The 13,961-nt window shown below is 41.6% G+C and overlaps 1 protein-coding gene across 1 annotated transcript in view; it reads left to right on the plus strand.

Moving 5' to 3' along the window:
* CSK (C-terminal Src kinase) overlaps window positions 1-5,081 on the plus strand; it is a 76,056-nt gene extending 70,975 nt beyond the window's left edge. Inside the window, exons 11-13 of the mRNA XM_075273713.1 lie at window positions 623-818; window positions 2,898-2,984; window positions 3,230-5,081. Coding sequence (XP_075129814.1) covers window positions 623-818; window positions 2,898-2,984; window positions 3,230-3,412 — 466 coding nt within the window. The 3' untranslated portion in view covers window positions 3,413-5,081. The remainder of the gene's footprint in view (window positions 1-622; window positions 819-2,897; window positions 2,985-3,229) is intronic.
* The last annotated feature ends 8,880 nt before the right edge of the window (window positions 5,082-13,961 follow it).

Genomic DNA, 13,961 nt, shown 5'->3' on the forward strand with positions numbered 1-13,961 from the left:
GTATCCAATGATTGGATCCCTTTAAGCGGTTTATCAAGCTATTCATACTGGATGAACGAAGGCTGATCTTGGCAGGCTTAGCCATCTTATGTGTATAGAAGTGTCTTGACTTTTCCCTGGTGGATGTCAGGGGAAAATAAGTGTTTAGCATGTTGTATTTCATGTCATATCATTTGTTCTTAAAGTTTCTGATATCTACTTACTCCCTCTCTCTATTGGGAACACATGCATGCTCAGTTGATCAAGCATGTGTGTGTATTGGGAGGTCAGGAGGAATAACTTTTGGATGAATGACAACTATGTAAAGTGTTTTTAACCTCCAATGATATTGCCCATAAAACCAGTGTGCAGCTCAGCAGATGGGATTAAATGATCATTCTCTATTAAGCGTATCTGTGTACTTTGTACAGCATTGTGAATCTTCTTGTTAACCCTATGCTTGCTAGTAGCCTTTTTTTCCAGTCTCTTAGCTTGCATGCAAAGATTTTAGGGCTATGTTCTCGTTCAATAAAAGTAAGTTTTTGGAATGCACAAAGAAACTGGTGTATCTATAGGCAACCCGGGTAGAAGGTATAAAGGCCTTGTGTGACCTATTCACTATAAAAGCTCTTTTCTTTCTCAGAGACGTGTCAGAAGGTATGGAGTATCTAGAGGCCAATAACTTTGTGCATAGAGATTTAGCAGCACGTAACGTGCTAGTCTCAGAGGACAATATTGCCAAAGTCAGTGATTTTGGACTCACAAAAGAAGCATCTGCAACGCAAGACACCAGCAAACTGCCTGTGAAATGGACGGCACCGGAGGCTCTGCGAGAGAAGGCAAGTGGTGACTAAACATGGACGGTGAATTTCATGAATTAAGACACAATTTTTCACGTGCGGTATTCAATTAACTCTTTGGCTACTGTATGACATTTTATTCTATTACTTATTGACCCATTAGTGACCACCATATAGTCTTTTTAATTAAGTCACTAATGGGCCTTATTCCACTGCCGTTGAGTCCCTAAGCCATTTGTGGTGGAGTTTCTTGAACTGTCAGAAGCAGGTGCCCGGTGTGTAACTCTCTTTAAATGTCACGGTCAATAGCGACTTCGGGATCTAAAATGTTTTTGAGGGAGGGGACTCCTTCCTGTAAACATTGGAATCCTTGCGAATGAGATCGCATTGGTCCAATGTGTTTACATTTAAGCTGGGGGCCTAATGAAGTCCAAAGGCGAGGCCTAATAGAATGACTGTCAAAGTATAATACATAGGTTGTGCAATATATAATACAAGCTATCAGAAGGGGGACTAAAAAATATTAAAGAAAATGAAACAAAAAAACAAACACACCCCCTCATCCCAAAATTTTAAGTAATTAAAGGGGCTCTTCCATTCTTCTCTGGAGGCCAGGAAAGGTGAAAAAAATAAAACAAAAAAACAAACTAAGAAGCAAAAAAACCAAAACAAAACCACAATAAGTACTCTCCTGTTCCCCAGTGCTCCAGTGTCCCAGGATGGGGTCCTGATCCAATTGGTGACCTCAGTAGCCTAAGGAGAGGAGGCAGGACATCACAGGTGACATATACGAGTGACCTCCCGTGTCCTCTCCTTAGGCCACTTGGCCTCAGCGGTCATGTCTAGTAGGTACTTGTGCCGGAATAATCCCCAGGGTACAGCAGGACCAGACCACGGTGGGTGACACCAGAGCACCTGGGAAGATTGAGTATGGTTTGTTTGGGGTTTTTTTGTTTGTTGGTTTTTTTTGTCTTTTTCCACATTCTCTGGCCTCCAGAAATTTTTTATTTTTTTTTCCTGGACAGACCTTTTAATAAAGAATAAGGGAGCGTTCACACTACCGTCTGTGTCCGCTCATAGTGTCCGCTTCAAATCTGGCACGGACATTAGGAGCGGACACTAGCTGTGTCCGTGACACCTGTCATTCACTTAAATGGGCATTGGGTGCGTTCTTTTGCACTCCGTGCCGTCCTTCCCTGTCCACAAGTGAAGATGTCCAACTTCTCAAGCGGACAGAAAAACCCAACATGCAGGGTTCTTCTGTCCGCTTGAGAAGTCGGACATCTTCACTTGCGGACAGGGAAGGACAGGCACGGAGTGCAAAAGAACGCACCCAATGCTCATTTAAGTGAATGACAGGTGTCACGGACACAGCTAGTGTCCGCTCCTAATGTCCGTGCCAGATTTGGAGCGGACACTACCTGTCGGACACCGACGGTAGTGTGAACGCCCCCTAAGAATATAATACACAAATTAGGTATTGCCTTGCCTGCAATGACCCGCCTGGTGAACAGTGAAAAAATAAGAAAGACAAATCTATATCAATTTTATCGTATCACCACCACTGTACAATGATGATAATTTGTGTTTTCCTCTTTTTTTTCCTATTGCTTCCCAAAAAAAGCTAATAAATTTAATCAATGATGTATATAAATCCTACAATAGTACCTTTGAACACTATAATTTGTGCCATGAAAAACAATCCCATCAAAAAGCTATACAAAAAAATCAAGGAGCTATATGTCTTGGTGTGTGATGACAGAAAAACACAAACAATGGTTTGATCATTGAGGCCTGAAATGAGTCTGTCACTAAAGGGTTAAAATATAGCATAGTTAGGGGCATAGCTATAGAAGGTGGTGAGATAGCAGTTGTATGGTTCCTATGGGGAGCCTAGAAGTCCCTCTGATAATGTTTAGAAATGGTAATACAAAGTATAAACCAACATATTAAAATTACCTGTACAAAATAATCTCTGCGGTAGATTGTCGGTGACACTTTGTGCAAGGATATTGGTAATATCACCGTGAAATATCTTGCTCTTTTTTTAGTTTGAAGACATGTTAATGTACTAGTATTATTTATGTTTATTACAAATTGCCTATGCATGTTTTACAGCTTTTTTCAACAAAGTCTGATGTGTGGAGTTACGGCATACTGCTATGGGAAATCTACTCATTTGGGCGAGTACCTTATCCACGCATTGTAAGTATACTGGCTGTGTCTTGTTGGTAGAAGGGATGTTACCATGGATAATATATGAAATATAGGTGGCCAGGTTGCGTATATAAATCTTGACTTGCAGTAGTATCATTCTTTGCTCAGTACAGTGGAGTGCCTAATATATCACTTGAAACCTTAAAAGTCCCGTCTTGTACTGAAGTGCAAGTTTTTTGCCTTTCTTAGTTGTAATCCTTGTTTTAATGGCATTTTAATTGTTTGCTACCCAGGCCCTCAAAGATGTTGTCCCTCGGGTGGAGAGAGGCTACAAGATGGATGCACCAGATGGTTGCCCTGCTATTGTGTATGAGTTGATGAAACAGTGTTGGCATCTAGATCCCAACCAGCGACCACCTTTCAGGAAACTAAGGGAGCAGCTAGAGAATATCAAAACCAATTTGCTGTACCAGTGAAGGCAAGGAGGCCACATAATCACAGAGCCAGAGACAAGGACTCAGCCATATCAGAATTTATGGGTATGGGCACAAAAGGACAAATGGGCTCTCCAACCTCCCCTGCCTTGCACTACCTGCCACTCTTGTGCCCAGAAACGGGCTGAAGAGCACCGCCGGTCTGTAGAAGGATTCTGATGTTCTCCAAAAAAAATGGTTTCGTTGTTGCATTTACATCTCCTCCTGCCCTGAGTGGAAGTTTTCGGATACATAGGTGCCCCTCAGAGGCTAGGTTTTATGCTCTTGAAGTGAAGATTATATGGCAATCTACAGAAGATCTAGAGACCAACACTGAAATCTGTTTTGAATTCTAGTTCTGTTTTTGTTCTTTTTTTCGGTTTTTGTTTTGTTCTTTTTACTAGCTAGAGACGTTACACTTACTGAAAAATCATCCCAGAGACCAGGGGAATCATTGCTACATACAATCAGCAATGGGTACTTCTCAAGTCCTTTTAACCTATAATGCAAATAATGATGCATGCTTCAGACCAGGAACTTCTTTTCTGATTCTTCTCTGCCTTACGTAATGGGTTACATATAAACTGACATACTGGGCTGGTAAGAGACCTCTGCTGGAAAGCAAAACTATGGGGCTGTGCCATTCATTGTAGCGTCAGTCTCTCTTATTTGCAAACCTTCCAGCAGAATGTGTACTAAAACAAGTGGAATCTCTCCCAAATTTGGAATGTACCACACTGTATTCACTATGTATTATGATCCTATGGGACCTCACTACTCTTTACATGCCCAGTGTGATAAACCACATATAGGTGCGCAGACATTTCGTTAGGAAGGACATACGGTATTACCATTATCATTTCACGTGGGGGAGGTGCTATTTCAGTAATCACCGGCTACAGTTTTAGGGTTTGGGCAACCTAATCACTGCCAGAGCAGGTGACAACGCATTTCTTGCACCTTACAAAGAGCAGTAACTTCTGAGATATTGGTCCTCATGTAATTTGGGGTTTCCCATGCGATCAAAAAATCTTTTTATTGGTTATGGTACAGTTATCCAATTTTGAGGGGAAAAAATTATTGGCAGGCTCCAATAATTCCGGTATTTCTTTGGGGTCACAGTTTATCGTTTCTTTTCTAGCAGAGCATGTCACCATGATACAAAACCCTTCAACCCACCGGCCCATAGAAATCCTGTCTATAGGGTTGTGGTTTGTTCAGAGTTAATATGATGGTGTAAACATAAAACCTATGATTGTAAGATCTGTAGTCAGGACCCAGTGTAATTTACGATGACAATGGTAATACAGCATGATACATTGTTTATAAAGACATAGAGTCTATCCAGTCTCCAGGCCTGTGTATTGCAGGGAAGACGTTCCAAAGACACTGGTATGAATCTCGACCTTCTTGGAGCTGACTGCTCAGTCTCGGTCATTGTAGCCAGTGTCCATATTCAATCACTTTAGAGATAACGGTTTACAGTTTTGTGATCCATTTGGTCATATTGAATTTTCAAGCTTGCTCAGGGAAAGGGTAGATCAATCCAAAATCTGCAGCGGACATAGGAAATAGTGGTAACATAGCAGACACAACTCAGTCCATCTTACCCTGCTCGTGTCTTTGTTTCTCACATTTTGTTACGAAAAACAAAAAAAGACATTGATAAAAAGGTAACTGTGAGCCTTATACATATATTAATTGCCTGGAAGATTTCCTGCCTTTACGTAAAACTGAGATATAAGATTTATTGAAAAAAATACTAAGTGATTTAGCCAAATCTTTGCATGCCTTTTGTTGAAAACAGCCTTTTATGTCAAGATGGCCAGGTACCCCTATAGGTCAGCAGAACCGTAAACAGTCTCCACATGGGGCGTGTTTGTACCTATGACATATGCATCTTTAAACTCTGTTCATACCAGTGTCATGACCTCAGTTTATTACTGAGCTGTGAAGCCAAACTGGTTCGAATCCTGATAGACCTCATTTATATGTAAAGGGGGTCTACCGGGGTTCATTTTTGATGCCAACTGCTATTCCTGCCTTCAAAAACAGCAGAACTACTGACAAAAAGGAATACAAAAGAACTGTGTAACATTATTCAGATTTTAAATAGAAGTAAACTATCCTGAAGCAAAGGATATGGTATATATACTATATTCGCATAGATTTTGGTGGGGAGGGAGGGGGGGTATACTCCCAAATGAAAGCTCTGAAATTCCGTCTGATTGTGTGCTTGCATTTTGTTTATAATTTGCCATATTTTTTGGAAGGGGGGTGTAGGAGGGTCCATTTTGTCATATATATGTATATTATTTTTTTTGTTACATCACAAAAGTCTGCCTTTATGTTAAGGAGGTGTTTTACTGAAGTACGAATCTTATTTTTATTGTATACAAAAACAAAAATGGTTTGGGGAGGATGGGTGGGACAAAGATACAATCACTCTGGAAAGGTGAACTCGCTTGGATTTAATCTTGTGGAAATTGTGTGCATGCTGTCTTGTGTCTTCATTTCCAAAGGCCTTTCCTTTCTTCATTCCTGTCCAGTGCTTTAAACACATGTATATGCTGCATTTGGTGGGATTAAAATGTAATAAACCATTCCGTATGGAAATTGTTTTCATTGGCTTTGCTTGATCACTATATTGTACATTGTGACTATTGCTGGTAAAGGCTATATATAAACATACATCTGAATCCTTTTGTAGATGGTGCTGCTCTTTACCACTCTTCTATTTTTACTTTATTCATTCCTGTATATGAACTGGAAGCTGAAAAAGGACAGAAAGCTGAACATATACCTTTCCTTTGGAATCTATAGATTTCGCTGAGCTGTATTTTTAGCAATTCCTTAAAATGGCGGTCTTTTCAGAAACACTACTACAGTTAGGAATGGCTCCACCAACATCACATCAGCAAAATACATGTCATTAATCTAGTTATTATTCACAAATAATTTGGCCTACACGCAGTTACACAACTCCTATTAGTGTCAGACCATGTTCCTTAAGTAACATCACGTTTCTTTCTACTACCGGTATCACAAAAACAATACAAAAATTGAATATACAGGATAAAAACAATGGAGACACAAAAAGAAAAAACAGCTGGACTCCCGGAAAAAGCACAAGTCATAGGTGACCGAGGTTGCCCAGGAATTTATGGCCCTGTATTGTGTACAATATGGAAGTTGGAAGCGGCCTCATACGGCTGTGGACTGTAGGTTGCTTGTTACCTCCCCCACTGATCAGATATTTATGGTCTGTCCTAAGGATATCATGTCCAAATTCCTGGACAAACTCTTTAACCACGAGGTAATGGGTAGTAAGAGGGTACAATGATATGGCCAGATATCTGAACAATTATTGTTCACTCAGACCAATATCTAGGTAAGGTGATGTGTGTAAATAGTTGACCTGCTAAGATCTGAATTATCATGTGTAGCCAGCATCTAAAGATTGTCTGACAGGCAACTCCTTTGTAGGGAATGAAAGGGTTTGAGGAATGATCATAAAATAAGGAAAATGAGAATCCCACCAACTTCAATATCTGTATCATTGGTGTGAGTGGTGATAAATCTGTGGGTAAACCAGCCTTTAGTTGTACACTGTACAAATAGTAATAAAGTATTACAACCCTATGTAACAAATGCACTCTGTGCATATGTACTATACCAGTTGAAGGGTTCTAGGAGGCTGCCAGGAGGTTTTGTCAGGGGTTGATAGAACCTTCTGTCAAAATGCAGAGTTACCAACTCCGGCTTGAAAATAAAATGATTATTTTAAAATGTATTATACATTACTCGAGTATAAGCCGAATTTTTCAGCACAGTTTTTGTGCTGAAAAAGCCCCCCCTCGGCTTATACGCGAGTCAAGCAAAAAAAAAAAAAATATTTTTTTTTGGGAGGGGGGTCTATGACCAGCCGCAATAGTAATGTATAGAATCTCCCATAAAATAGTGAAAAAAAGAAGCTTTAAAAAAAATAAAGTAAATAAAAGTTCTAAATCCCACCTTTCCCTAGAATACATACAGTCCTATGAAAAAGTTTGGGCACCCCTATTAATCTTAATCATTTTTAGTTCTAAATATTTTGGTGTTTGCAGCAGCCATTTCAGTTTGATATATCTAATAACTGATGGACACAGTAATATTTCAGGATTGAAATGACTTTTATTGTACTAACAGAAAATGTGCAATATGCATTAAACCAAAATTTGACCGGTGCAAAAGTATGGGCACCTCAACAGAAAAGTGACATTAATATTTAGTAGATCCTCCTTTTGCAAAGATAACAGCCTCTAGTCGCTTCCTGTAGCTTTTAATCAGTTCCTGGATCCTGGATAAAGGTATTTTGGACAAACAATTCAAGTTCAGTTAAGTTATATGGTCGCCGAGCATGGACAGCCCGCTTCAAATCATCCCACAGATGTTCAATGATATTCAGGTCTGGGGACTGGGATGGCCCTTCCAGAACATTGTAATTGTTCCTCTGCATGAATGCCTGAGTTGATTTGGAGCAGTGTTTTGGATCATTGTCTTGCTGAAATATCCATCCCCGGCGTAACTTCAACTTCGTCACTGATTCTTGAACATTATTCTCAAGAATCTGCTGATACTGAGTGGAATCCATGCGACCCTCAACTTTAACAAGATTCCCGGTGCCGGCATTGGCCACACAGCCCCAAAGCATGATGGAACCTCCACCAAATTTTACAGTGGGTAGCAAGTGTTTTTCTTGGAATGCTGTTTCTTTTTGGACGCCATGCATAACGCCTTTTTTTTTTTTATAACCAAACAACTCAATCTTTGTTTCCAAAATGAAGTTGGCTTCTCCAAATGTGCTTTTGCATACCTCAGGCAACTCTATTTGTGGCGTACGTGCAGAAACGGCTTCTTTCTCATCACTCTCCCATACAGCTTCTCCTTGTGCAAAGTGCGCTGTATTGCTGACCGATGCACAGTGACACCATCTGCAGCAAGATGATGCTGCAGCTCTTTGGAGGTGGTCTGTGGATTGTCCTTGACTGTTCTCACCATTCTTCTTCTCTGCCTTTCTGATATTTTTCTTGGCCTGCCACTTCTGGGCTTAACAAGAACTGTCCCTGTGGTCTTCCATTTCCTTACTATGTTCCTCACAGTGGAAACTGACAGGTTAAGTCTCTGAGACAACTTTTTGTATCCTTCCCCTGAACAACTATGTTGAACAATCTTTGTTTTCAGATCATTTGAGAGCGGGCTGTCCATGTTCGGCGACCATCTAACTTAACTGAACTTGAATTGTTTTGTAGAAAGAAATGGTCCAAAATACCTTCATCCAGGATCCAGGAACTGATTAAAAGCTACAGGAAGCGACTAGAGGCTGTTATCTTTGCAAAAGGAGGATCTACTAAATATTAATGTCACTTTTCTGTTGAGGTGCCCATATTTTTGCACCGGTCAAATTTTGGTTTAATGCATATTGCGCATTTTCTGTTAGTACAATTACCCTCATTTCAATCCTGAAATATTACTGTGTCCATCAGTTATTAGATATATCAAACTGAAATGGCTGTTGCAAACACCAAAATATTTAGAACTAAAAATGATTAAGATTAATAGGGGTGCCCAAACTTTTTCATAGGACTGTATAAAAGTGGAAAATGACTGTGATACACATACACATTAGGTATCCTGTGTCTGAAAGTGCCCGGTCTACTGAATATAGGGTATCTGCAGTGCTCCTGTTCTGTCGGGAAGGGGTTAATAGGAGCACTGCAGATACCCTATATTCAGCCAGGCTGAATTCCAAGTGGGGAAAAAAACCTCAAGCTCAGGGAAGGGGCAGACAGACAACCAAAACACCCCCTCCCCTTCCCCATCACCTACTGCACCCAAAAACTCAGACCATTTTAATTTTTGAAATTTTCCAGTAGCTGCTGCATTCCCCCCTCTCAGCTTATACTTGAGTCAATAAGTTTTCCCAGTTTTTTGTGGTAAAATTAGAGGCCTCGGCTTATACTCGAGCATATACGGTATTCGTTAATTTTCTCTTCATTTTCCGCCATGTGAACTGAACCTTAGACTCCAATCACCACATTGTTTGTTGAGGATGCAGTTCTTCTGTTTTTATGGAAAAGAGGGATTGTGGTTCCCAGTTGAGCTGTACGTATGTATACACACACACACACACGTGCAAAAGCATTTTCCCCCCTACAGATTTGTTTTGTTTTTACTATTTTGTCTTGCTTACATTTTTCAGATTATCTTTATATGAGACTATAATTTTCTTTTTTGATAACCTCAATGACTGCAAAATGTTAATTTTCAATGATGATTTCATTTATTAACCCCTTAGCGACCCTTGATGTAACTGTACGTCATGGGTCGCATGGGGATGTATGGAGAGAGCTCACACGCTGAGCTCGCTCCATACACGGCAGATGCCGGCTGTATAATACAGCCAGGACCTGCCAATAACAGCAGCGGTCGGTGCCCGAGCCGATCGCTGCTGTTAACCCTTTACACACTGCGGTCAAACGTGACCGCAGTGTGTAAACGGCGCCGGCGGCACGGGCGCCGCCATGTTTCGCCGATCGCCGCCCTCCTGAACGTCACATGAGGGCGGTGATCGGTTGCTATGACAGCCGGAAGCCTATTGAAGGCTTCCAGGCTTGTCTCTGCCCGAGATCTATTAGACGATGCCAGAGGCATCGTCTAATAGAAGTGCTGGGATTCTGCTATTCACTGCAGTACTATTCATTGCAGTGAATAGTATGAGCGATCAGACTCCCTAGGTTTCAAGGTACCTAAGGGGTCTTATCATAAATGTAACAGAAGAAAAAAAAAGTTTTTAAAAGTATTAAAAAAATAAAAATTATATAAAAGTTCAAATCACCCCCCTTTCCCTAGATTAGCTATAAAAGTAAATAAAGAACATTAAACATAAACATATTAGGTATCCCCGCGCTCCAAAATGCCCGAACTATTAGAATATTAAAACATTTATCCCATACTGCGAACGGCGTAGCGGCAAAAAAAATAAAAACAGCCAAAAAGCGTTTTTTTCAACACTTTGCCTCCTATAAAAAATTGAATAAAAAGTGATCAAACCATCAGATCTTTCCCCAAATGGTATCAATAGAAACGTCATCTTGTCCCGCATAAAAAGACACCACAACCAGCTCCATACATGGAAATATGAAAAAGTTACAGGTGTTAGAACATGATGACACAATTTTTTTTTTCTATTTTGCAAAGTTTATCATTTTTTTTAAAAGTATCAAAACATTTCAAATACTATATAAATTTGGTATCACCGCGTTCGTACTGACAAGTAGAACACAGGTAACATGTCATTTGTACCAAACAGTGAACGCTGTAAAAATTAAACCCATAAGAAAATGGCGCAAATGCATTTTTTCTCCAATTGCACCTCATTCTGAATTTTTTTCCAGCTTCCCAGTACATTGCACAGCATATTGAATGGTGCCATTACAAAGTACAATTTGTCCCGCAAACAATAAGCCATCATGTGACTCTGTGAACTGAAAAATGAAAAAGTTATGGCTTTTGAAATGTGAGGAGGGAAAAATGAAAATGCGAAACCAAAAAATGGCCTGGTCCTTAAGGGGTTAAGGGAAATAAAAACTATCCAAACCAGCCTGGCCATATGTGCAAAAGTAATTGCCCCATAAACCCACTAACTGGTTGTGCCACCCTTGGCGGCCACAACTACATTCAAGTGTTTGCGGAAACTGCTAATATGTCTTTTGGCAAATGTGAGACAGATACCATTTTTGCCCAGTGTCTTTTCTTTTGTTGAATTATGAACTCTGACCTTAAGTGAGGCCTGCAGAGCTTTAGATGTTGTTCTAGGTTCTTTTGTGACCTTGTGGATGAATCGTCTATGCCAGTGATGGCGAACCTTTTTGAGACCGAGTGCCTAAACTGCAACCCAAAACCAAATAAATTATCACGGAGTGCCAACACGGCAATTTAACCTTAAAACTCTGTGGGTCCACAATTGCGGACCCACAAATTACAGTCATGTGACTGGGGCTTTACAGATCTTGTACTGAAAGGTAAAGGTCTCTGCATTCTGTACTTTTAAACAATTAATTTTCACTATTTACATCGCACAGGATCTGTTTTATAGTTACCGTGCAATGTTATTACATCCTGTACTAATTTCACGTCTGCTATAAAACAAATACTGTGTGATATACATAGTGAGGGGACCCCACACAGTACAATCTGCCCCTCAGTGGCCCCCCACACAGTACAATCTGCCCCTCAGTGGCCCCCCACACAGTACAATCTGGCCCACAGTGGCCCCCACACAGGATTATACCTGTATACTCCACAGTAGCCCCCTCCCACACAGCATGAACTGGTCCACAGTAGCCCCCTCCCACACAGCATGAACTGGTCCACAGTAGCCCCCTCCCACACAGCATGAACTGGTCCACAGTAGCCCCCTCCCACACAACATGAACTGGTCCACAGTAGCCCCCTCCCACACAACATGAACTGGTCCACAGTAGCCCCCTCCCACACAACATGAAATGGTCCACAATAGCCCCCTCCCACACAACATGAAATGGTCCACAGTAGCCCCCTCCCACACAACATGAACTGGTCCACAGTAGCCCCCTCCCACAGAGCATGAAAGATCCACAGTAGCCCCCTCCTACACAACATGAAATGGTCCACAGTAGCCCCCTCCCACACAACATGAAATGATCCACAGTAGCCCCCTCCCACACAGCATGAAATGGTCCAGAGTAGCCCCCTCCCACACAACATGAACTGGTCCACAGTAGCCCCCTCCCACAGAGCATGAAAGATCCACAGTAGCAGCATAAAATGGTCCACAGTAGCCCCCTACCCGCACAGCATGAAAGGTCCACAGTAGCCCCCTCCCATACAGCATAAAATGGTCCACAGTAGCCCCCTACCCACACAGCATGAAAGTCTACAGTAGCCCCCTCCTACACAACACGAAATGTCCACCGTTGCCCCCTCCCCTGACAGTGCAAACAAACACAATATAGTTACCTGAAGAGCTGCCGGGTGTTCTCTCTTCTGTTCACTGCGCGCGCTGATGACTTACGTCATCACGCCCGCGCTTGTTCAGGCGTCACACTCTGTAGTCAGTGTAGGCCGCGTAGTACGCGTGGCCTACACTGAGCTACACTGACAGCTTTCAGCTAGATGCGCATTTGCACAACCAGCTGAAGGCAGCGATCGCTCACTAACGGGGAATCCTGCATCGGATTCGCCGTTAGTGAGCGATCAGGGCGACAGCACGCTTGCCAGCAGAGGGGGCTCTGCGTGCCCTCTCTGGCACGCGTGCCATAGGTTCGCCATCACTGGTCTATGCCCTTTTGGAGTAATTTTAGTAGGCCGCCCACTCTTGGGAGGGTTCACTTCTCTTCTATGTTTTCTCCATTTGTGGATAATGGCTCTCACTCTGGTTCACTGGAGTCCCAAAGCCTTAGAAATGGCTTTGTAACCTTTTCCATGTCACTGACTTTTTCTCATCTGTTCTTGAATTTCTTCAGATCGGCACATAATCAGTTGCTTTTGAGATCTATGATGTTCTACTTGATATTGCCAGACACATTCGGCAGATCTGGCAGTCATCAGGCCTGGATGTGGCTAGTGAAATTGAACTCTGCTTTCCAAAAAAAAATGTGGTTACTCGCTGTTAAATCATGGGCAGGGCAGGGGGATTTTTTTTTTTTTTTTTTCATAGGGTTATACTATTTGGGATATCCATTTCCCCATAAATGAAATCATGTAAAACCTGTTCTCTATGTATACTCAGGTTATCTTTGTCTGGTGTTTGACAATCTGAAATATTTCAGTGTGACAAATGTATAAAAAAAAAATATATATATCTGTAAGAAGGCAAATACTTTTTTTAGAGCACTGAACCTATTTGAACCCTAAATCGCAAATATTTTGTAAGCCTTGCCCTTTCTAGGAATACTCTCAAAACTGCAATTGTACATAATTCATATTATTTTTTTGGTCTGGGTCACAACACAGTCACAATGTGGAAGAACTACTAGGCACAGCAAGCACTAATGCGTTAGGCCTACTTCACATCTGCGTTCGGGTTTCCCCCCGGGGAGTCTGCTTGGGGAACCCCCGAACGGAAACTTATATGCATTAAAAAGCAGTTAGCTAAGAAACCACACTGACCCCAAAGGGTATAATGGGGTCTGTGTGTTTTCCACATGGTGTCCACACGAATCATGCTGAGAAAAGTGCTGCTTGCATCCATGCTCCCTTATCTAACATGTTGAAAATTTTAGTCCAAACTAGATGGTCCATGATGTGCCACATTTACACCAGTGTCTAGTCGTAACCACAGAAGTAAATTTGTGTGAACATAACATAACCTGCCCAAAACCTTTAGAGATCTGGGATGTAAAGGTGACTACTGGATGGTAATGAATGTACAGGACACCTCTATAGCCCATCATGTTATGGGATTCCTGCTATTGTGCAGGGCAGCCCAAGTGCACTAGAAGAAGATTCTTGGCAGCCTCAGGAGAACACC

The sequence above is a fragment of the Leptodactylus fuscus genome, chromosome 5 (genome assembly GCF_031893055.1).
Source record: "Leptodactylus fuscus isolate aLepFus1 chromosome 5, aLepFus1.hap2, whole genome shotgun sequence".
NCBI classification, from domain to species: Eukaryota; Metazoa; Chordata; class Amphibia; order Anura; family Leptodactylidae; genus Leptodactylus; species Leptodactylus fuscus.